This window comes from Solanum dulcamara, chromosome 7, assembly GCF_947179165.1.
Source record: "Solanum dulcamara chromosome 7, daSolDulc1.2, whole genome shotgun sequence".
Taxonomy (NCBI): domain Eukaryota; kingdom Viridiplantae; phylum Streptophyta; class Magnoliopsida; order Solanales; family Solanaceae; genus Solanum; species Solanum dulcamara.
The window spans coordinates 49,698,959-49,724,674 of record NC_077243.1 but is presented as its reverse complement, the minus strand read 5'-3'; the positions used below and the strand labels follow the sequence as shown (position 1 = coordinate 49,724,674).

The following is a 25,716-nucleotide window of genomic DNA, read 5'->3' as shown; positions in this document are numbered from 1 at the left end:
TCGAATGTATTAAAACTACTAAATTAAGACTTTTAAGTATGTTGTATTCCAATGATGAAAAACTCTAGGATTTTATACCTAACCCAGGTGTAAATCTAATGGAAAAACTCTAGGATTTTATACCAATTCTCAGTTATCCACTCAATATTTAGGGGCCTAAGCCAAATTTAACTCCATTGGGTCAAGAGGATTGCTCAAGATCAACTGGTTAATTACCCAAGTGGTATATTCCTATCACTAGTCCAATCACTTCCATTAGAACTAATTGACCTTTCAACTAGCATAATTCCTTGATATTAATATAATCAATCCTAATTTCCCTGTGTCAAATGAGAATCAAGACATTTACGGCATAAGTATTTGCAACCACTATTATATAAAATAAGCAAGAAATTAACTAGATGATATTGAACCCAATCACATACAAGCTTGTATATATTAATCCATCAAGGTCACAACCTAGGGATGGTTTACAACCCTAGTAGAATGCTTCACTTCTCATAAAAGAAAAAGAGATGACAAAAGAAATCAAACTACTACTAATAATTAAGCTTAAAAAGGTAAGAAAAAAAACAAACACAATGATGTTGAGCCTCCAAATCTGTCCAAAGTAGGCAAAGCCACTTTAGTCTACTACCAAGGTTTCTAGATAATAATAAAAAATGACCTAGATTACTATTTATACAAGCTGAAACTATTGGACAAAATTACCTCTGCGGAGCTAGCATGTAGAGACAAAACATGGACAATTGGAAATTGGCTCCACATTTGGTCCTTGGTCATCAGGTTCAAGTAGAAATCGTGGAGTGAAATTGTAATTCATGAAGCTGGGCAGACTCTAACAGACTTTTGCCATCAACCTAGGTTCGTCCATGGAGACGTTTCCCAATCGTCTTCACGTTTTTCCTTAGTTGTCATGCTCCAGCATTTAGCCAATTTTCAGCATTTTTGAGTGCTCAGAATCGGCTCCTCAATTCATTCCCATTTAAGCTTCTATCCTCAACCTTCTGCCGCTTCACTTCTTTGCTCCAAATTTCATCTCTTCTCAGCTATTTTGATTCATTTCTTTATCATTTGTTTCCTTTGAGCTCAAACACGGAAAACAACCAAATTAAGTTAGTTTTAGGCTATTAAATTGTACTTAAAGAATCTTAAAATTGAAGATAAAAAATAGGAATCAAGTTGAAAAAGTGTGAATTTATCACCATGTTCAACTGCAGCTGTAAAGTTAAGACGTATATGCCCGTACTGTTGTAGGTATGTACTGCTTTTAGCAGCCATGAGTTGATCCTATGGAACTTAGTGATTTTCCTAACAATACCAGAGTAACTTCTTTTTACCTAATCAAATGATCCAATACACATGCTATGAGGTTCAACTTCTAGAAAAAGGACTTCTGGATGGAAAGTACTGTGTGGGTGCTAAAAATTTGGTTTGTGCTGCCTTCAATTGAGAAATATTAAATTTTGGTTAGTTTAGTCATACTTATCTGTAGAATTTATAGTTGTGGTATTGGATGTTGCATAATTTTGAAGGCCTAATAAAATTGAATCAGAGCTCAGTTTAACACACTAGAACCTGCAATGGAGGTATGTTTCACTTGTTCGTTATGATTTGGAAGAGTTTCACTGCAATAACCATTTCATTTAATCCCAATTTGTTGGTATGAATGGCCTGGAAAGCTTTTTTTTTTGTTTCTCCTGCTGCCTCTGTTGAGTGGTTCAATTGTTAACTATTTGTCTTTTTGCTGATAATCCATAAGGCCCCCTTCCCATTCTATTCTCTTTTGTTGCTGATAGGTTCTGAGATGATTCTTGGTTCCACGTAATTTACCTGATAATTGTTCTCAAAGTTGGTTAATCATCATAATCATATTTATATTAGATCAATCACAAATGCGGACATCTGGAATATGTTTGAGCATAGAATCTTTTCTTCCTCCTTATAGCATATAATCTTTTTCGTGTTAATACTTTTAAGGACCTTAGAAATGAAGTTAGATTTAACTGAATTGGTTTACCTTCTTACTCACCATTTGGTGTTGATCTTTTGTTCTAACAAGTGTCCTGGATAGTTCTATAAATAAACTCTCTTTCTCCCAGTTTATATGGTACTCTTTTCATTTTTGGGATGTCCACAACACCATTCTATTAATAATATTGTTCTATATATATAACTTTCACAGCTTTCTAGAATTCAGCTTCATTTGACTATTTAGGTTTTAAACTACAACATTGATGTGATATTTTCTATATCGATTAATTTCAACAATTACTCTAATATTTTCTTCCACTACTACAAATTTGATATACAAAAGTTAATATCTTTAAGTTTGTGTCGAGTCAAACAACAATTTATAAGGTAGGATGAAAGGGATTCTTTTGTCCCCTTTTTATCGCAGTGGTTATATTCCATATACCACATTACAGCTATCCTTTACATACGCACAAAATTATGTGCTGGCACGTGGGTATCTTGAAATCCTTGTATTGAAAGTATTAATTATCTAAAATTTTTATTAGTGGACCATATAGAGAGTTTGGTTCCTCAAAAGATTACTGAGCTGTAGAGGTTATTTATCTAGCTCATAATAATTAGTATATGATGCTGACTTACGATTTTCCTGTGGATACACGCCTTATACATTTTCTCTGTAACTTCTTTTTAGTGGCCAGTACACTTGGATATTAAGTTTTGTAGAATTCTACTTTATTTTGGCAGATGCATATGAATCCAGCAGCAGCTGAGGAAGCCATTTTGTCACTAAGCCAGTCTCCTCAGCCATACCATGCATGCAAATATATTCTGGGTAGGTCTTTGTAATCACCCTCTTCATAGCTGTCTAAAAGTTTCAAAGTTCAGACTCACTATCACAATTGCATTGTTTCAAGAAACAATAAAAGGCGAGCATATGAAATGATAATCATTTTTCTAGAGGAGTAAAAGTCCTATCTTTTATAGTCATGTTGTTGCCTTAATGGATGAGGAGGTTTGCTTTCCTTGTGTCTATCAGAAACAAAGTTGCTAAATTCGATGAGCTTCCATAGCTGTAGAACAAGCTATATGATGTCATAGTGTCAGCTATGAGCCCGTTTCGATGGGCTTAAAAAAAGTAACTTTTATGTATGAAGTGCTGAAAGTTATTTTTATAAATAAGCAGTTGAGTGTTTGAATAAAAGTGCTTATGTTGAAAATAAGTGTTTGGATTTTAGGGTTAAAAGAATAAAAATGGTAGTTTGAGAATTTAGTTAAAATATAAAGGATATAAAAGTAATTTTCATGGTCAAACAAAATGGCTTTAAGCACTTAGAAAAAAAAAGTTAGAAATACTAACTTTTCATTTTTGACTGACTTTAAGAACTTTATGGCTTAAAGTTAGCATTAGACAAACATGTCCAAAAGCTAAAAAGGGGCTTATAAGTTGGTTTGACCAACTTAAAGCCCATCCAAACGGGCTCTATGTCTTGTTGTAGTGTGGTGAGTCACTTGTTTACAAATTAATGGCTTGTTACTGATAATAATGACACCGATAGATATTTTGTCATTTAGATGCATCTTGATGGGATAAGTGTCAAACTCTTTGTTTAGTGAGTACAGTAAGTTTCCATAACTAATGATAATGTCACTTGATGCTTTGTTGGCTAATGTGGAAACATAATGTGAGGCAAAACAATGATGCTCTTGTTTCCTCCTAACAAGTTGTTGGGCTGCAATTACGTGCAATGCTTTAAAGCAACACGGAAATTGTGAAATAAGAATTCATTTCACTGAGAAGTGAATGTAGATTGATTGAGTGAAATAGTACAATACAAAATTAGGCATGTGGTGGTTGGGGGATTACCCGTAAAAAGACTCTTGTCAGCTTGATGATTTTGACTACTTATATGTTTGGAACCCCCCCCGAGCTGAAGCTGTAGAAATAAACTAAAAATATGGCTACAAATGCACAATAGGAAAAAAAAAGCTATTAACAACGAAAATGGCCTTAAGACCCGGGGTCGAGTACTCCGAGTAACTTGTAGTAGCAAGATGGAACTTCATTTGGATTAGGCGACTCTTGGTAGGGATTTCAGGAGGGGCAAAGGGAGGCCGAAGAAATATTGGGAAGAGGTCATTAGACATGATATGGCACAGTTGCAGCTCTCCGAGGACATGACCTTAGATAGGAGGCTATGGAGGACTCAGACTAAGATAGTGGGCTAGGTGGCCGATCGGTTCTCCATAGTTGTCGTAGTCGCGCTCATTTGTCTTAACATATGATTTTGCATGGGATTACTGCTTATATTAGTTGGCCCAGTCTACTTTGGGTATCCTATTTTATCTATAGTAGTTAATGCTCCTTTATCCCCGATCTTTCCTACCCTGACTTTATCGCTTTATCGCTCTCATTATTCATATCTTTATATTGTCTGTTATATGCCTGGCTTTACTGACCTATGTCTTGTTTTTCCTTGTTTCTCCTCCCTTGTTCTTCTCTCTTAAGCCGAGGGTCTTTCGAAAACAGCCGCCCTACCTTTTAAGGTGGGGGTTAGGTCTGCGTACACTCTACCCTCCCCAGACCCCACATGGTGGGATCACACTGGGTTCGTTGTTGTTGTTGTTTGACTCTTGGTAGGGATGTGGCCTTACTATGTGGCATCTGCGGACTGCATATGACATTGGCTGTGCTGTTTGCGTGTGGGCACTATGGGCTCTGCTTGCGACGGGTGGGGTGGCATTGACACCTAAGTTGTTTGGACTTGTTTGCGTGTATCTGGTATGGGTATAGATCTGAAGGTCCGATTCTTCATCACATAAATTTTAGGATTCGAGAGTAGGATCCGAGTGCTGGGATGAGGCCAGTAAATGTATATTACAGCATATTAAGTATATATATCGATTAGTTAAAGCTTTTAAACTAAAACTAATAAAATTTAATTAGTTATAAGCACCTAATTTTTTTTTGAGAGGTTTCGTGTAATAACAAAACATTCTCATAGTTTATATATATATGACATTGACATAGTACATTCTCATGTACTGTTTTGCTCATGATGATATATATACACAGTTACCAGTTTCAAAATATGACATTAACCTAAAAATAAAAACATTTCCCAATCAATCCATACTTCTCGGTCACATATGTAGTCAAAGCACTCAATGTACGTTATCAAATCTGGTGTGGATCCCATACTCACACCCACCCCACACCCATGTTGCGTCGACACGGGTGCAACAAAGATTTTGAAGAGACCGAGCAACATAGCTTGGCACTAGTCACTAAGAAACTTCAGACACTCCATGGGATGAGACCAACAAATTATGGGGCTTGGATGGAAAGTAGCCCATGACATAAATGTTGACATCCAAAAAGGGAATATGAAAGAACATTGGGATAAATTTTAGCCCACCAATGATTTGGTAAATATGTATAGTCACCCATTCACACGTTATATTCTCTCTCCTTTGTTGACTAGAAAAGATAGTCTAAATGCTCTTGCTTGATCAAATAAAAGAAGATGGTCTAAATGTTAAAAACATATACCATGGAGATACTTATAAAAATATCTAAAATTACGTGGGGGTTGTATCTATGTTGCTCGTCTATTTTTGTATTTCTGTATTGCTGTTATAGAAATACCAGAGTTTGTGACTTTTCTAAGCAGATATGCCAATACATTTTCTTTCTTAAGGATGAAAAAATCACCATATACAGGATTTTCAAAAGTTGATTAGAAACTTTCGCCTACTGGTAGCTAAAAATTGCAGAATAATGTTCTATTTATCATTAATGCTACTTTTCTTTTACCAGAAAATTCTCAGTTGGCAAATGCTAGGTTCCAGGCTGCTGGAGCGATTCGAGATGCAGCTTTAAGGGAATGGGTATTCCTTGAGATTAATGACAAGAGAGGGTTAATAAGGTATGCTGTTGCTTAAATGAAGTTTGTTGAGAATATCGGTCGTGTATATTAGTTAGAATCAGTTAGGGAGATATTGTAATTATGTATTCCTTATTTCTTCCCAGATTAGAATAGTTGTATCATGCATGTACTATTTAAAAACCCAATAGTTTGTGAGAAAAACCAAGACATTCATTCTTTGCTTTTTTCTTCCGTGTTTAATTTCTCACATAGTGTTAGAGCTAGATTAGGGATGTAAGTTGCTGTACATTACTACCGACTTCCGGGAGAAAGAAAGATTGTTGCCTTGCAATTTTCCGTTGATTGTGAGTCTGTTTTGATGATCTTCTATTGATTAAGGAGGCACTACTGACTCATGAGAACCTTAACAAAAGAGGTTTTCAGCTTTGCTCCAGATGTTTCTTCTGTGAAGAACAAGTAAAGACGATCAACCATCTCTCTTTACATTGCGAGCAGGATCGATTAATTGTGGCAGATTTTTATCAATATGAGGAAAATCAAATGGGTGAAGGCAAGAAGCATAAAATAGGTGTTGAAGTGTTGGAATAGGGATGTCAATGATTGTCTCAGTCAGCATCTGCGGGGGGGGGGGGGGGGGGGGCAGTATGGATGGAGAGAAATCAGAGGTGTTTTGAGGAGTAGCAGAGCTCATTCAGAAATTTAAGTTAAATTGTCTAGCTCTGTATTATTTCGGTGTAAACAGGTAGTGATAGGTCAAGCAGAAGACATTTATACAACTATAGACTGGTTGTAATCTAGTAAAGTATAGGAATCTTATGTAAGATACTACACTTTTGACGGGAGACTACATATTTTTAGATGTAGTATACTTGTGAATATATAGATTATCTGTTACTTTCCTTTAAAAAAATAGCTTAGGCTTTCTGTTATTTCTATAGGTCTTTCTCATCAACACCAAATTTGTAAAATATACAACTCCCCCACCCTTGTCAAGAATTTACCCTCTTCCGCAAAAATAAAAGGGAAAAAAATGATACAATACATCTTTCTACTCTGGTCTTCTTCTAAAATTTAGTCATTTACTGCAGCTTTTGTTTTCACTCTGCTCTACAACATGCTAGTTCACCTGAGGGCTATGTTCAAGCAAAAGTTGCATCTGTAGCTGCCCAGTTGATAAAAAGGGGTTGGTAAGTGGGTCTATATTGAAAATTTGCAGTCAAGCAGATCATAATTCACGGGTCATATATATGTACTGCTAATGCGCCTTGTTATGTGATTCCAAAAGTAAATTTTTTTATGCTCTTGAACAAGCTGAATTCTGTATACACATATCTGGGAACACACACACACATGTATGCATCATATTTTTTTGATGTACTGTAATTTTTGTGATTAATTATATTTGATGTACTGAGGTTTTGTGATTAAATAAAAGGAGATTGCCCCTTGAGGCTTGGTCTAGTAGTAAGAGCATAGCGCGTGATGTGGGTGTTAGGTGCACATCACGGGTTCGAACTGTTCCACAGTTAAAAGACTGGTAATAATTGGAGGAAGGTTGAGGGATGGGCCCATTATCCACTGAGTTTTGAACCACGAGCCATTGGCCCTAATGGATTTTCAGTTATAAAAGATGTATATGGATGATAGTGGAATACCTCAGCAAGGGAAATAAATACGTTCTTGTGGTTGTGATTGCTGGCTTAGAATTAAAAAATATACATAAACAGGGAAATAACTGGGGGAATCTTTGTAACCTGGAGACTGCTAGATAAGTTAAAACATACGAGGAAACCATGTTTTATATTTAAGGGGTGCAAGGGACTTTTCAATTTCTTCAAAATGACAGTTTATTTTCATGGGAATCTTTTAATTCTAGCATGCTATGATTATCACTGCCTTTGATTAGTATTGATGTTCTTAGCCAACACAAGTATTATCTTTGATATGTGCAGTTCCTCAATTTAGCTTTCGTGTACATGATATCATTAATTTCCAAGCAATAGGTACTTAAAAGTCGTTCATGTCTGGTTCTTGTGTCCCATGTGTAGGATAGAATTCAGTGCTGCTCAGAAGGAGACATTTTTCCTTGAGGTCTGTCGCATTCTTTTTTCAAGTTTATAATTTCAGCATTTAATGGATATTTCTGGTCCAAGTACATGCTTTTCTTGCATTATCCAAGACTGTTGTCTGTAGACTTATTTTCTTTGGTAATATGTTAAATGTAGAACTTTTTGCTGATTGCTTCCTTTAACTGAGAAGTCAAGACGGTTTCATGATTTGTGTTTATAATTCAATTAGGTGATGTACTTTCATGAAGTGAACTAACTAGACTAGACAGACTTATTATAGCATTCAAATTCCGCCTAGACTTTGAAACTTGTTTTCCACTTGAAACACCCACTATGTATTGTAAAGGTGACATCTCTAACACCTCATCATAAAACGTGATTACAAAGCAATCCCTTGTTTGTTGTTTCCACTAGAGATTTCTCCTCAGCATGAGATGACAAGTGGATAAGTTGTCAGTTGTGTGTTGATACTGTCATGTTATATGAACTGTCTCAATGACACAGTACAAAAACAGTTCATGAGCTGGTTGGACCAACTTGAGCTGCCTGATAACTCTCCGAGAGCTTGACTGGATATCAGACCCCTCTCACCTTTTAAACATAAGGGACTGAAATCTTTTTTAGATCCCAACTCTTGGTAATTCTCTTAGTGGATCTCCCTCCCAAGGACGTGGTGTGAGGAAATGTTCATCATAATTAGCTTTTCCTCTGAAATTATGCAAATGAGAAAATGCTCCATCATCCTGGTTGGGTTTTAGGTGTAAGCTCCAATCTCAGCAAACATTCTAGCTAGCATAGACCTTCTTGCTTTTACGACATGTTCAAAGAGGGCCTTATGCCTCGATTTCAGCTGAGGCCATACATTGGGAATAGGGTCTTAAGGGTGATTACTATTATGATCCTGACATTTCTCTGCAAGAAAACGAGAATCTCAGATTTCTTTGGGATCACATATCACTCTCTTGAAATGGAATAAGGAACTGCACTGTTTTATCTAGAGCTATGAAGGACTTCTCTAAAATCATTGAAGACCTCAAACTTATTGACCCTCCTCTTCTAGGTGGAAAATACACTTGGTTTAGGGGTAATAATCAAGAATGTTCCTCAAGAATTGATATATTCTGCACTCTGTGGAATGGGATGAGAAGTTCAGCAAAATTAAACAATCTGTGCTACCTAGGATTATCTCTGACCATTGCCCTATTTCTTTAAAATGTGGGGGAGTGGCATTTTTCCAAATCCTATTTTAAATTTGAGAATTGGTGGATGGAGGTTGCAGGTTTCAAGGAAAGGGTGGAGGAATGGTGGACATCTTGTGAAGATTCAGGCAGACCAGATTACATCTTGGCCAGCAAATTGAGGTTCGTGAAATCAAAATTGAAGGAGTGGAGTGTTTCAAATGGGGGGAACCTAAAGATTAAGAAGGCTGATATCCTATACAAAATCAGCTCTATGGATACCATACAAGAGCAAAGACCCTTAACATAGGATGAATTATTATTGAAAGCAAGTTTACATATGGAGTATCGTGAAGTGGCAAAAAAATGAGGAAATCGCATGGAGACAAAGATCTAGAATATTATGGTTGAAGCAAGGAGATAAGAACACTAAGTTTTTTCAGAGAATGGCAAACCGTCATAAGAGATATAACCACATTGAAAAGTTAGAAATGCAGGGAGATACCATCACTGATCCACAAAGAATTAAAGGGAGAGACTGCGGAATTTTATCTGAAACTTTACAGTGAGACAGAAACTTGGAGACCCAACTTCAACTTTCAAGGTGATTATAAAGTTACTGAAGAGGAGAATGAATGGCTACAGAGGGACTTTGAAGAACAAGAGGTGTTAGAATGTCTGAAATTGTGTTGCTGACAAAGGCCCTGCCCAGATGGCTACTCTATGGGATTTTTTCATTGTTGCTGGGAGATTGTGAAAAAAGATCTGATGAACACTGTTAGGAATTTTCATAGAAGTGAATACTTTGAAAAGAGCTTTAATGCAACTTATATTGCATTAATTCCCAAGAAGAATGGTGCTAGCAGACTTAAAGATTTCAGACCCATTAGTTTGATTGGGAGTGTGTATTAAATCATATCTAAGCTACTCACAGAAAGGCTTAAGAGAGTGATTAACAAGCTGGTAAATGGTTACCAAATGGCTTTCATAAGAGGTAGGCAGATTATGGATGCATCCTTGATAGCCAATGAGTGTGACGATTCCAGACTTAATGGACAGGAAGCAGGCATTCTATGTAAACTTGATATTGAGAAAACCTATGACCATGTTAATTGGAACTTTTTTCTTAATGTTCTAAAAGATATGAGATTTGGTGTGAAGTGGATCAAATGGATTTCTTTTTGCATAAAGACTGTAAAATTTTCAGTTTTGGTGAATGGGTCTCCAGAAGGCTTTTTCTCTTCAAAAAGAGGTTTGAGACAGGGTGATCCCCTCTCACCCTTTCTTTTTCTTATTGTCATGGAAGGGCTGAACTAGATGTTTCAGATTGCAAAGGAAAGGGGCTTCCTGAAAGGGTTCAAAGCTGCAACTGGGGAGAGCAATGGTATTGAGATCACTCATTTACTATATGCTGATGATTCACTGGTTTTTTGTGATGCTGATATCAACCAAGTGAAATCTTTAAGAACCATTGTGGTGATTTTTGAAGCAGTATCAGGGTTATGTGTAAACTGGAATAAGAGCATGCTTTTCCCAGTCAACAAAGTGGACAACACCCAAGTGTTAGCAGGAGTTCTAGGGTGTGCGGTGGGATCCTTACCTACTGTGTATCTAGGGGCTGTCTTTGGGTGCAAAAAGTAAAGCTTTGGAAATCTGGAACGGTGTTATAGAAAGGTGTGAAAAAAGGCTTTCTAACTGAAGGGGCAATATTTATCATTGGGTGGCAGGATCATTCTAGTCAATAGTGTATTGGATGCTCTCCCTGCTTATGTCATGTCTTTGTTTCCTATCGCTTCTAAGGTTTTGAGAAGATTAGACTCCTTAAGGAGGAATTTCATTTGGCAAGGCAACAAAGAAAAGAAAGCAATTCATTTGGTCAAATGGGAATGCCTCATCACCAGCAAAAAGGATGGAGGACTTGGCATTAGAGAGCTCAAAGCCCATAACCAAAGCATGTTGATGAAATGGTTATGGAGATATAACTTGGAGACTAATGTATTATGGAGGAGATTTGTGCATGATAAATATGGCCAAGATGACCAGTGGTGTTCTAATCTTGTGAATTGTCCCTTTGGAGTTGGAGTTTGGAGAGCCATTAGATCCTTGTGGCCATCTTTGGTTGGAAATATCAGTTTCAAAGTTGGCTACGGGAGGAACATTCTCTTTTGTCATGACAATTGGTTGGGAATGGTTCTTTAAAAGTTCTATTCCCAGATTTCTGCAGTTTGCTACTTTACCAGATATTAACCTTGAATCAGCTAAAGGAGTGCATGGTGGAATATCACTTTTAGAAGATTATTACATGATGGGGAATTGGAAAGAGTCGTAAACTTGTTCAAGACCTTGGAATCTTTCCAAGGTTTCAAAGAATCTGAGGATACTTTGTGCTTGAAACCTGGAGGTGATGGAGTCTACACTGTCAAATCTGCATACAACTAACAGATTAGGCAAAATGCACAATTTGATTAGTGGCTATGGAAGTTCATCTAGAAGACAAGGCCCCTTGCAAAGTCTTGTTTTTCTTGGCTTGTAGCAAGAGAAGCATGTCTCACTCGGGAAGACTTAAGAAGAAGGGGATTTCATCTATGCTATAGATGTTGTATGTGTGGTGCAGCTAGAGAAAACAATAGCCATCTGTTTCTAATTGTGGCAACTTTTTTTGAACTTGGTAGGGTAGGGCTAAGATGGTCTATTCCAACAACAAGTTGTGAGTTATTGAAGTGCTGGAACTATAATGGTGGTGCAGTGAGACAAAAGAAGTGGTGGAAACTTGTCCCAGCTTGTATAGGGTGGACAATTTTGAAGGAGAGGAACTATAGAATTTCTGAAGACAAAAGCAATTCTGTGCAGAAAGTCAAGATGCATTGTATTTTTTGTTTTATTTTTGGTGTAAAGAAAACTATGTAGAGGTGACTGAATCACTAATTGATATGATAGGTTCCTTGTGAAACAGTAGTCCTAAGCATGGTTGGGTTTTTGTAACGGTAGATAGCACTGGTATGGTGCAGATCTAATATATATATATATACATACATACATGTTACCCCTTTCAAAAATAAAATAAAATTGAAGATAGCTTAAAAAAAGTAAAAATGCTGATTCTACCTTTTCAAAATGAGAATAATGCTAGTTCCATAGGTGATTATTAATCTAAAAAATATTATATGAAAGTGAATGTTGGACCTAGGGGTGTCAATGTCTTTTAAAAACCGGTTAAAATGACCGAATCGATTTTAGCTTTTTTTTTTGAATAAAATTGAGAATTTCAATATAAATCTATAACCATACCGAATACGTAGGGTGAATTATATATTTTATAAAAAAAATGAAAAAATTTCCGAACCGAACTGAATATATATATATATATATATTTATAACTTTTTTATATGTTTAATTAAAAATCATAAGTATCTTGAACCTTGGTACTTGGGTCTTGAGATAAATCTTGTTAAAAAGGACTACAATACCAAAATTCAAAACATATTGTTAGGGGTATGCAAAAATCGAACCGGCCAATAAACCAAACCGAAAAAAGCTATTGGTTTTAAGCATCTGTAAGATCATATTTAAGGTGCTTTCCATTAGATTTAAGAAGGTGCTGGACAAGACTGTTTCTTCTTCGCAGAAAGCTTTTGTCGAGGGTAGACAAATTTTGGATGCAACTTTGGTGGTAAATGAAGTGGTGGATTGTAGGAGAAAGCTAGGAGTGCAACATGTGTTATGCAATATTGATCTTGAAAAGGCTTGCGAAGGCCTATGATCATGTGAATTCGAGGTTTCTATATTCTATTATGCTACAAATGGGGTTTGGGGAAAAGTGGAGGAAATGGATTTATTTTTGCATCACTTCGGTGGGATTTTCAGTATTGGTGAATGGTAACCTGTGTGGTTTCTTTGGGAGTTCGAGGGATTTGAGACAAGGAGATCCTCTTTCACCGATGCTATTTGTTTTAGTTATAGAAGCCTTGAGAAGGAGGATGGATAGAGCTATTTTGGTACTGGTAACCCATGTGCTTTTATTTTAATGAAAACAATGTAAACCATCAAATGCGGAAGTTTTTCCCTAAGATAATTTATCTGTCATAGTAACATCTAGGGCTGTTCACAGTTTTGGTTAAAACCAAAACCAAACCGAAAATTTAACCAAACCGAATAAAAAAACCGACATTCAGTTTGGTTTGGTTTTAAATTTGAATAACCGATAATATTTGGTTTGGTTATGGTTATAGAAAAAAATAACCGAATAAATAACCGAACCAAACCGATAATTATATACTTAAAATTTATAATTATTTATATGTATAATATTAGTTTTTCATAAATAATTAAAGATATTTTATACGTTTTAATTATTAATTTAATATTAATATACTTATTTTTAAGGCCCAACAATCCAAACCCAACTCTCAAGTCCAATTATAAATTCTAATAAACACTAAACAGCGTTCCAAGTCCAACAATCCAAGCCCATTAGCCCAACTCTCAAGCCCAATTCTAAATCCTAAATTCTAAATCCTAAATTTCTAATAAGCACTAAGCACTTGAGCAGCAGGCAACAACATAAAGTAAAAGTTAAAACTTTAAAACCATAGTATCTGTTTTCCTTTTACATTTTTGTTCCTCTCACGTTGGTTTCTCACAAAGTCACAGACTCACAGTCATAGACTAACAGTGAAGGCTCAAGAGCAACCTCAACTCATCAACCCCAAGTATAAGATTGTCAAATTTTGAGAAGGTTTGTAAGGAGTTTTTCAAATTTTAAATTGATTTAAAGTTGTTTTCTTTTTTTTCCGAATGTTTAAGTTGTTTCATTTTCTGTTTTGAACCTCTGTGGGTCGTGAGGAAAAAAGAGCTTCATAAAAATTTGAAGAATGTAGAGAGAGAATATTTGAATTATCTCGGCTAGTCATAAACCGAATAACCGAATCAAACCGAACCAAACCGACAATAACCAAACCCGTGATTATTATTTTACTTGGTTTGGTTATGGTTTTAGACATTTAATAACCGATTAAATTGGTTTGGTTATGGCTTTAATCAATAACCGACCCAAATCGAACCATGAACACCCCTAGTAACATCATAATTTTTTTTTAGCACATTAAGAAATATCTCCCAGAATGAGGCCTATAGCCTTAAACCATGAAGAGTATAGGACAGGGACGGATCTACGTGGGAGCCAGGGGGTTCGGATGAATCCCCTTCGTCGGAAAATTATATTGTATATATAAGGTCAAATATGTATTTTATGAATGTATACCATACATTGAACCCCCTTGTTACAATCCTGAAGCTTGGCTTAATGGTTAGGTTGGTTCAAATTTTTCGTGAGGTTGGCGGTTCGATTCTTGGTCACTGCACACTAAATTTATAATGCTTTATTCAGCTGCCTTTACACTCAAATGGTTGCAAGTTCGAGCCTTTGCAAGCGTCTATTATCTTTTATCTTGATGGTTAACAAGTACAGAGCTTTATCAACCTTTTAATTAATTAACAAATAGGAACGTGACTTTAGTTTCTTCTCTCTTTTTCCCATAAAGTAATCTATATGTTTATTTTTTAGTAGCTTCTGTGATTACTTTTAATATTCTATTGATTGGGATTTGGAATATAAATTTTTGCATCTACAACAACAACAACAACCCAGTGAAATCCCACAACGTGGGGTCTGGAGAGGGTAAAGTGTACGCAGACCTCACTCGGCTCAATAGAAGCATAAATTTTTGCATCTAAAATATTATAAATATGAATTGCTTATGAAAGATCAAGAAATATGAACAACTCTTTATATACTATGTAGAGTCTTTTTTTTCCCGCTATGTAGGGCATGCTATGAAGAATCTTAATTTATAATTCAGTTAAGAACTTAATTGAGCGATATATTTCCATATATTTCAAAACTTGTAAGAGAAAGTTCCAAGGCATACCAAATATGTATACGAAGGATTAAAAAAAATAATTAGAATGCCGCAGTTGAAATTTAAACTACAACCTATAGCAACTTTTGAACACTTTTTTCTATAATGCTAGAATTTTTTCTAATATCAAGGAGACTCAACAAATTTAAATTTATCAAAAAATTGTTTTTGCTTAATTTATATAGTATAATTTTTTTTATGAAAGAGATTTTGTTAACCACCCTACTCTCTTCTTAATTCCGCCATTGGATCTTGTTATTGTGATTTGTTCATTGATTCATTTATTATAATGTTAACATTGCTTACATAAAATCCTGCGTTTTTCATTGATTTAACATACTGATATTGTTGATTACCTTTTAATTTATTTTTGGTTGAGTACTGAATATGCATTATAATATTAATAATTCAATCTTTACACATTTTTAAAGAACCCTGCCAATTTCCAAAGTAATATATGATTGAAGGACACCAATTCGAATGAATAAAAAAGTTAAAATAAAGTAAAACACTATAAAGTGAAAAGAAAAAAAGGCATAAATTTTTGTAAGAAGGGCTCGATGGAGCAGGACATAAGTAGGGATAGATGTTAAAGGAGTATAACAAGGCGAGTTAAAATTTAGCGGGTAGTGTTTCCCTTCACCGCCCCTCTCCATGTGTAATTTTCACGTGTTTACTAATTCATATTTTGAACCCCCTTGGTGAAAATCTTGGCTCCGCCATTGGTATAGGATAGCACTACTCCATTATTTTTGCTCTCGTGACTTCCAAATATCCCTTTTCAACTTAACTTCAAATACTATGTTTCAAATCTCAACCAAATCTATCCAAACACCTACTTAAGACTACTTTTAGTAACAGTTGTGTCTTTTGATGCTACAGTAGAATTAGTAACAAAATTTTATCAAATTGAATGTGCGAAATCATTTTTCGTTGCGTAGGATCTTTATTCTTGTTTTACTACAGGTGAGACAGGCGATAGTTGGTGGCCGTGGTCTTGATGTGCAGTTCATTGGATTGAACTTTCTGGAATCTTTGGTACATCACACATGGGATATCTTATAAATTTCAATGAAAGCCGTTACTACTATTTTACATTTATTCTCTTTTATGTGGGTAGAATCAAACTCAGTGTTCAAGTACACAATTTTTTCTGTTGAAATGTGTTCTGCATCTCTTTCAGGTATCTGAGTTTTCACCATCTACTTCAACTGCTATGGCTCTTCCTAGGGAGTTTCATGAGCAATGCCGAGTCTCTTTTGAGTTAGAATATCTAAAGGTTAGCCAGTTGGCCATCTGCACTGATGTTTTTCTCTGACTTGGATACAGCTTGCATCAGCCCCCTCAGTTCAGTTTGCAGTTTCTTCAATTTTCACTAATTTTATATGGTTCACAAGTGTTTTTTGTTCCTTGTTTTTCTTGTCTATTTCCAATGTGCAGTTGTTTTACTGCTGGGCACAAGATGCTGCTGTTAGTGTCTCCCATAAAATAGCTGAATCTGATTCTGCCATTCCTGAAGTTAAAGTTTGTACAGCAGCATTGCGTCTGATGCTTCAGATCCTTAACTGGGACTTTAAATGTGATGCAAATGTGCCAGACAATGCAAAACGAGCCATCAACATTTTCTCTGCTGGGGTAAGGGGTGATGTAAGCTTTCCTAAGAGGACTGAGTGTAACCTAGTGCAGGTAATAAACTAGTTCTGCACCAGTGATTTTTTTTTTTCATGAATGAAATAGAAAGAACAAAGAGTCAATTCATGTGCTCGATGTTTCTACATGCTACAGCTTTGTTGGTGTTGTATCTGAGAGTGACCAAACACTTCCACAAGTGCAGCGTAAACAAGAGGACAATAGGCCAAAAAATAAAAGTACTCTAATGCAGGCAGCCTGGTTAACTTGGACCCCCAGATCTTCACTTGTAAACTTTGATTCTATACCCAGTTTGTTCTAAGCCTGCAAGAAGCTTCTATCCAACACCTTCTATTTGTCAAATAAAAGTTCCATTTAAATTAATTTATTTACTCGGTCCTTGTTACATGAGAGGCTTCCTCTGAAAATTATGCATGTACTTGGTCCTTTGTTGCTCGGACTCTTCAAAAATACCGGTGGATGCGTGTCGGATCCCGTGCAATTTTGGAGGATCTGACACAGGTACAACAATATTTTTTGTTAGTCTGAGCAACATAGCTTGGTTGGTCCTAACTACATTAGAGGCTTTGTACGACTACCTTCTGTGGTTGAAAAATGTTATATATACATGACCTTGGTTCATTGCATTAGATATAGGAAAAACAATGGAACTCAGTCATTTGTTTCTGCATTGTCTTTTGTAAGAATCTTGTGGCAGAGATGTTCAGAACATCAAATCTTTTGAGGAAACTTTCTTAGCTCCATCTTTGTTTGGTTAGTCTAGTCATCAATGATGCAGAAACACAAGATCAAGTCATGAAACCTCCCAATTGAGTATAATCAGTTCAAGAACGCAAGAACAGGAATTGAAGAACACGAATCAATAATTATTACAAGGAATCAAGAAAGGGTAGGAGTTATACACATATCCAAATATATGAAACTTAGAACCTAGCTTAAACAAGAAAAGGCAGACTAAATTATTGGTTTGGAAAGAAATGAAGAACTAACCCGTCACAAACTACAAAGATCAAACCTAAGTTAAGGAAGATGTTATGAAGATCATGGGAAATTTCATTCAAGGGAATTTTTGAAAAGAGTTTCAAATGCAACATACTGTATCTCTTATTCCAATAAAGAATGGGGCAAAGGAGCTGAGGGACTTCAGACCTATCAGAGGTTTGATAGGTAGTGTGTATAGGTGTATAGGATAATCTCCAAAGTGTTAACAGAGAAATTTAAAACAGTGATTCACAAGCTGGTGGATAGACATAAAACTGAATTCATTAAAGGAATGCAGATAATTGATGCCTCTTCGATTGCAAAAGAATAGGGATTTTACGCAAGCTTGATATACTATGTCAATTGGAATTTTCTTATCAGCATTCTGAAGGGTGCATTTTGGAGAGAAATGGGTTAACTAGATGAAGTTCTGTTTTAGCACAGTAAGATTCTCCATCTTAATCCATGGGTCAGCTGAAGGACTTTTCCTTTCACAGTGAGGGATGAGGCAAGGAGATTCTTTATCTCTTTTTTGTTTTATAAAGAAATTATAACAAACGAAGGCCTTCATGATGAGGAAAGCTAAACAGAAGGGTTGGTTACTAGATGTGGAGGCTGCAAAGAGGAGAGGGGAATGGCTGAAAATCAGTCATCTGTTATACATAGATGATACTCTAGCTTTCTGTGATGCTAAAGTGGAACAACTTAGGCATTTAAGTCTCATTTTGTCTGTTTTTGAAGCTGTATCTGGTCTCCATGTAAGAGCTCCCTTCTAGTAAATGAAGTTTCTTATATGCATATATGACAACACTTGGGTGCTCTGAAGTACCCTACCTACTGAGTAACTGTATGCCACTGGGATCAAAGAGCAAATATCTGGAATTATGGAATGAGGTGCTGCAAAAATGTGAAAAAATTAACAAGGTGGAAAAGTCGATCTCTCTTTGGGAGGCAGGATAGTGCTTTACAAATAGTGTTCTTGATGCACTTCCATCATATATGATGTCTTTATTTCCAATGCCTGTTATAGTACATTAGAGAATAGATGTTTTAAGGAGAAATTTTATCTGGCAAGGGAACAAGGAGAAGAAGAGTCTGCTCCTGAAGTAGTTCTGGAAGTTTAACATGGAGGAACGAGCCTTATGGAGGGAAGTGATCAGGTAAAAAGTTGTTTAAAAGGGCATTGGGCTCTAAAAACAGTGACTTCATCTTGTGGAGAAGTATAAGGGAATCTTTGGCAAACTTTTGCAGCTAATGCAAACATCAAGGTAGGAAAACTTTATTTTGGAATGACAATTGGCATGACCATGGGTCCCTCAAAGACCCTTTCTCTAATATATAGAATCTGGTAACGACTTCTGCAGCCTCCATGTAGGAATGCTGGAGTCAACTAAGTTGCGCGGACTCTTCACTTTTGCTGCCCCACCCGTGTTAACACAACATGGGCGTTGGATCCATACTGGATATGGTCAATTGATTTTGGGTACTTTCACCAAAAATCAATTGAAAAATTTGAGACAAATACAATGATTTCTGAAATCAAAACAAAGGATATGATGAAATCATAATTTACTCATGTTTTCTCATCGCTAAAAGATGTTTGTATTAAAAAGTCCACAACAAGAAGGTGTTTCAAAGATATTACTGGTGAATGTGCAACGAACTCAAGAAGTCTATCACTGCTTCTATATCATTTGTAATAGCCATGTTACATCAAAAAACAGTAAGGAGATGCATTTGTATTTAATAATAATTACAGATCTATACTTGCTCTCAAAGATTCATGCATTCCTTTACTTCCAAATAGTCCACCATAATTTGGGCATATATATATATATATATATATATATTTTTTTTTTTTTTTTTTGAGAAGTTGACATTTGTGTATATCCATTGAACCAGTACATTGGTTGCACTGAAAACCATATTTACAGCTTGTCAAAAAAGTAAGAAAACTGAATCTGAATCCTAACAGGAACCTAGGATATCTATAATGGATTCTGTGTCCTCTAAATACATCTGTTTGCACCAGAAGCAAAAAAGCCTGATACAATTTAGTTTGATCTTTTGAAGATCACAGTTCTTGCCCTCAAAACATCTAGCATTTCCTTTTTTCCAAACACTCCACCAAATATAGGCTAGGACAATCCTCCGTCTATCTCTATCTGCAGCTCCCACCCCTACTTCCCCCACTGTACAAAAGATGTGTGATTCTATTAGGCATAGCTCAAGCAAAAAACCTGAGACTAATAAAAATTCTCCACAGTTGGGATGTTATTCTACACTGGAGAAACACATGGTTGACTGTCTCAACATCTTCCCCACATAAATAGCATCTAGAACACATGGAGAACTTCCTTATCTTGAGATTTTCCTGTGTCAAAACTGCTTCTCTTGCCAGAAGCCAAGCGAAACATGCCACCTTGAAAGGGATTTTAGGATTCCAAATCTGCTTCCAAGGCCAAAGAGAAGGTTGTTGTCCACCTTGACTTAGAGCCCGTTTGGATTGACTTATAAGTTGCTTATAAGTTGTTTTCAGCTTTTTTGAGTGTTTGGTTGGCCAACTTAAAGCCATTTTGTGCTTAAAATAAGCCCCAAAAAATAATTGGGTTTGTTTGGCTTAGTTTATCTAAAGCAACTTATGAGCTGAAAACAACTTATAAGCCAAAAAAAAAAGCTAGGGTAGCCAACTTATTTTTTTGCTCCCTTATCAGTATTATTACTATTATGTAAGCAGTATCTTATTCTTCAATTTTATTACTAACTATTATTTCTTTTACTTTGGTTATCTTTACTTTTTTGTCTTCAAAATTTTCATCATTGTTTTTGCATTTTTCATCATGCCTGTTCTGAAATTATTTTCTTGAGTCGAGAGTCTGTCGGAAACAGCCACTCTACGCCACAAAGATAGGGGTACGTTCTGCATACACACACTCTCCCTAGATCCCCCTTGTGGTACCACACTGGTATGTTGTTGTTGTTGTTGCACTTGGATCTCTTTGCTTTGCCACCTGATCTAGCTGGTTTGTATCAATCAGATAGTGGGGTTCTGGTCGTACAAGCAGTGGGGATATTCTTTACAGAGGGCTTAGTTTGCTGTACTATTGTGTGTTTGGTTAGGGGTGCAATGTGTTACGAGATCAATTTCTTTTACTACCAGAAGTGGGATGGAGGGATTATATATGTTGCTAACCAATTGGGCTGCTTCATGATATCTGCTAGACTGATCTTCACTACCACTTGTTAGCTCTATGTACTTAATTATTTTGTTTTGCTCTAGGATACCTGGTTTTCTTCTTCGTAATGATAAAATGTCCATTCTTTTAAAATACCTATTAATTCTGTTTTTCCTGTCAGATGTTGGATTGTTTCCACTAGACATTCTAGCTGCTAATCTTTTAATAATTTGTATTTGTTCTTTTCATTATTTATAGCCTGGATCCTCCTGGCGGGCTATACTTGTGTCAAGTGGTCACATCCGGTGGCTTTTGAGCTTTTATGAGGCACTGAGGCAGAAGTTTTCATGTGAAGGATACTGGATTGATTGTCCTCTTGCAGTCTCTGCTCGAAAGCTTATAGTTCAGTTCTACTCCTTGTGGGGAACAATATTTCCATCTGGTACTCATACTAGTTTGCTATCAAATTTGTCGTTCCTTTTCTTTTACTACATTATTCCTGACTCCTGTGATAGATGTGATACATCTTTGATTGAAATTGAGGATTGCTCTTCATAATTGTCAACTTGTTCATTAATGCTAATCTAGTATTTATCATATTGAGTACCCTAAAAGAGTGAATACTATAGCTAAGCTGGAACTCTTCCGGCCTAATATATTATGTTATGCTGGACCAGGACTCTCCCACTAGTATTTCATGCCTGATAAATCTCAGACTCACTCATTTTGTTTAAAAGAATTACTCCCTCCATTTCAAAAAGAATGACCTAGTTTGACTTGACATTGAGTTTAAGAAAATAAAGAAGACTTTTCAATCGTGTGGTTCTAAATTAAAGTTATGTCAAATGTACCAAAATGTCCTTTAATCTTGTGGCCTTAAACATGCTACGTGGAAAGCTGAAATTAAAGTGTTGCCAAAAAAAGAAAGGGGTCATTCTTTTTGAAACAGACTAAAAAGAAAAGTAGGTCATTCTTTTTGAGACAGAGGCAGAGTGCCATTAATCTTTTATCATTTATTTCCTCTTTTTGCAATTGATATGGTTTAACTTCCTGTAACTTCTATTTCAATAATCTCTTAGGAAAAGTTGGAAACTTGTAATAATATGCTGGAAGTGTTGTAATTTTGAAACCCCAATCAAATTCTTTTCTTGTATCAAAAAGATGAAACTTTTCAAAAGTTTTTGTGAGAAGGTGTAACCTTTGAACTATGCTTATGACTTTCTATCTCATACTATACCTCTTATACTTATCACAAGTAGTGGTGGATCTGTGTGGTGGGCATGAGTTCATGTGCCCTCATGCTCCATTCTTAGAGATCATGTATAACAATATTGTAGCTCTTCAAAAGTACTTAAATATATATGCATGCACTCAAACTCAAAGAGTCATGTGGTGGCAATGGTTATTAAGTGCACCTTTATAAGTGAGGCTTCTTGTGTTTTTTTCCTTTCTTTTCTAGAATTGGGTACACCCTGGGCATGGGTATGTTTGATGTTCCTTTTCGTGTTTTAATTGAGTATTCTTTATTCTTTCTTTTGTTTGGCTTATTCTTTAAAATTCACATGTACGGCACATTTAAATTTCTATTCTCCCTTTGTCACTGTAAAATTTTATATAATTGAATGTCTATGTTGAAACTAGTTGCAGTGGAATATATAGCATTTATCAATGGGTTCAATTGATCCCGACATTTTCGACACAGTGTATAGATTTTTATGTTTAAAAAGAATACGGAATTTCAAATAATAATAGTAATAATTTTGAACCTATAGTTTCGAAAGCGTAATGGATTCAATGGTAAGAACCTAAAGGTTGAACCCATCAAATTCGAATTCAGGATCCACCTCTTTTTAATAGTGCACCCATTTTCTTCAAATCTTGGATCCTCCCCTGATCACACGTTGGCAATATCTCACCAAGTAATCAGTTACAGACCTATAATCTAGTTAAAGTACCACTATTTTCTTTTTAGAGCCCTTTTCTTCTCATTTTTCTTCTCTTACTCAACACTGATTTTGATACCTCGAGGATCGTGAGAACTTGAGGTAAAGGTAGAAGCAAGGTCTGCGTAAATCCTACCCTCCCCGGAACGCACTTGTGGGATTACACTGGGTATGTTGTTGTTGAGGATCGTGACAACTTGCTATATGAATTTCTGTAAAAAAGATTCATCTTACTGCTCTTACGTTAATAGTAAGTGGCAGCTCTGTCTTGATTATTGCTTCTTTCCTTCTTTTCCCATATATGCTAAATATTTGACTGTGGGACATTTGGGTGCTCATTCGGTATACCTCTTTACGTGGATGCAGATGATGGGAATACTCAAAAACAGCACCTTCTGCATCTCTTATCTGGAGTTATACCATGGATAGACCCCCCTGATGTCATTTCAAAAGCAATAGAGAACGGAAAAAGTGAAAGGTTAACATTGGCACCAATGCCTGCATATTTTCTATAAATGTGCTATGCTTGACCTATTTTTCAATTTTGTCCAGTGAATTCCTTGACGGATGCCGAGCCTTACTATACATGGCAACTGTTACCACCGTGCTAGTATTTGATGAACTGCTGAAGTCTATAAGGTCAGCCACCTTGCTAGTATTTCATGAACTGCTGAAGTCTTTAAGTGTGTGTGTATATATATATATATGAATGTAACCATCAACACTCATGCTTTATTGTTGCAGTTCAATGGTTATCCTTTAGTTTTTCTCTGGTGAGAATATTTGATTATGTTAATCACTTCTACTTCTATGCTCAGGCCTTATGGCACTCTTAGTTTGTTGTCCGTCCTGATGTGTGAAGTCATTAAAGACCTTATGGCAAACCACACTGAAGAGGAGACGTGGAGCTGGGTAGCACGTGATATCTTGTTGGACACTTGGACTACACTTCTGATGGTATTTCTTTATACAACTTCCACTGATGTTACTGGAAAAGTTATGGGCATGTGATGTTCTTTAGGCATGCTTGAGGTGCATTTAAGCACTGAAGTTAGTTGCAGTATCGATTATCACACACAAGTTCCATCAGATGGATTTCTCCAAATTTTATTCCTAGTGCAACTGTTTGACCCAATCTACTTGAAAAAAGTCATCAAAAAATGTTATGCCACAATGTAAGGCAAGTGTCAAACGACTAACAGATGCTAGATTAAAAGGAGAAGTAGGGACATAAAGAACAGAATCTAGGTGATTGAAAATAAGGATTTAGCTTTTCCAACCCTTTTTGGTTTTGTTTGGATCCCATTGGTTAAAGTAATAGGATGAGGAGATTGTGAATAAACAATATCAGACAAAATTGATTTGTTACCAGAAATATGATTGGAAGCGCCTAAGTCCATGACTCATGATCCAAGAATACTAGACTAGGAAACACAAGAAAAAAAATTACCCGCAACAAAAACATCAGGTTGAGCAACCGAAGCTACTTGTGGAGATGCTTGCTTACTTTCTTGATATTGAAAAAACTCATCATATTCTGTCTGACCAATATGGGCATTATTGGATGGTTGAGCATGTTGAGCAACATATGCGACTTGTGGAGATGTCTGCTTACTTGCTTGATTCTGAAAAAAACGCATTATATTCCTTTAGCTCAATAGGATCATAATTGGGTGGTGGACAATGCAAAATATGGCATATGTCACGTGTGTCCAAGCTTATGACAATAACTACACTTGGATCGAGGTTTTCTAAAACAACCTCCTCCTCGCCGATTCTCCATAGATAGATATGTTCATTTTTATATGGCTTGAGATGCGAGAATAGAGGAGTCAATTGTGGGTTGAATAAACTACTTTGTGTCTGGAGGCGCGGCAAGACGAAGTAGATGAGAAAATAATTCATCAATTGTAGGAACTGCTAGACTAGCTAAAATTTGATTACACACTAAATCATGGTTAGTAGGAAGTCTAGCAAGTGTAAGAATTAGAAACAGCGTCTGCCTGTGCTCTTGTTGCTTTTTCACATTTGCAGTTACTGGCATCAACATTTCAAATTCCTTCATGACTGCTTGTACCTGTCCCAAATAAGTAGACATATCGAATTCTTGTTTCTTTAAGTTGGTTATTCGAGATATGTCATTACTGTATAATGCATGCGCCTTTTTCCAAACTGAATAACATGTCTGGAATGGGCGAAACAAGGGCATCAGCTTAGAATCAATATATTGCCATAAGAGACTACATAATAGAACATCGACCTTCTCCCATTGTGCTTTGACTTTTGTATCTTCCTCACTAGCCTTTGCTTTTTCATATTCCACATAAGCATTGTTCGTTAAGTAGTCTTGGACACCTTGACCCTTGCACCACAACTCAACCGAGGAAGCCCAAGCTAAATAGTTTTAGCTTCCCATTAATGGTTCTGAAGTGATCATAAGTCTTGAACTTCCTATATTTTTTTAGCCAAAAATATCAATCCCGAAAGACATTTTGTGAAATTAGAATTTTCTCACAAAAAAATTGGGAAAAAAATGCGGCCGAAATCTGGAAAAAAAGGGTTCAGTCGCTGGGATAAGATCTGACTCCCAGAAAAGTATATTTGATTTTCAAAAATTGGTTGGAATCAGGAAAAAATTATATGGTCAGCCTAGGAATGAAGAGGCGACCCCATTGGAAAAAGAAAACTGCTGGAAAATGGCCGGAAACTGGCACATGCGCCCACGCGTGAAACTGACGCGCTCAACGGAGAATTGGTTCTGGCGGCGCGTGTGAGACTTGTTTCTAGCGAGTCTGACTGGGGTTTGCTCGCCGTAGGATTCCGAACCTAGTGGTGGTGGTGGTGGTGGTTTTCTTAAAAAAGACGGATAGAATATTATATTCACTCGGACAACAATTCAGGTCACCTGAAAACTGCACACTGATGGCTGATTTCGCT

General features: G+C 36.2%; 1 protein-coding gene across 3 annotated transcripts in view; it reads left to right on the top strand.

Moving 5' to 3' along the window:
• The window catches only part of LOC129896345 (uncharacterized), a 62,041-nt gene that overhangs the window by 811 nt on the left and 35,514 nt on the right, over positions 1–25,716 (top strand). For all 3 annotated transcript variants that reach the window (XM_055972215.1, XM_055972216.1, XM_055972214.1), the window contains exons 3-13: positions 2,722–2,809; positions 5,795–5,903; positions 6,953–7,051; positions 7,913–7,955; positions 15,996–16,067; positions 16,213–16,308; positions 16,470–16,715; positions 21,095–21,278; positions 23,146–23,257; positions 23,332–23,418; positions 23,598–23,736. In XM_055972215.1, coding sequence (XP_055828190.1) covers positions 2,722–2,809; positions 5,795–5,903; positions 6,953–7,051; positions 7,913–7,955; positions 15,996–16,067; positions 16,213–16,308; positions 16,470–16,715; positions 21,095–21,278; positions 23,146–23,257; positions 23,332–23,418; positions 23,598–23,736 — 1,275 coding nt within the window. The remainder of the gene's footprint in view (positions 1–2,721; positions 2,810–5,794; positions 5,904–6,952; positions 7,052–7,912; positions 7,956–15,995; positions 16,068–16,212; positions 16,309–16,469; positions 16,716–21,094; positions 21,279–23,145; positions 23,258–23,331; positions 23,419–23,597; positions 23,737–25,716) is intronic.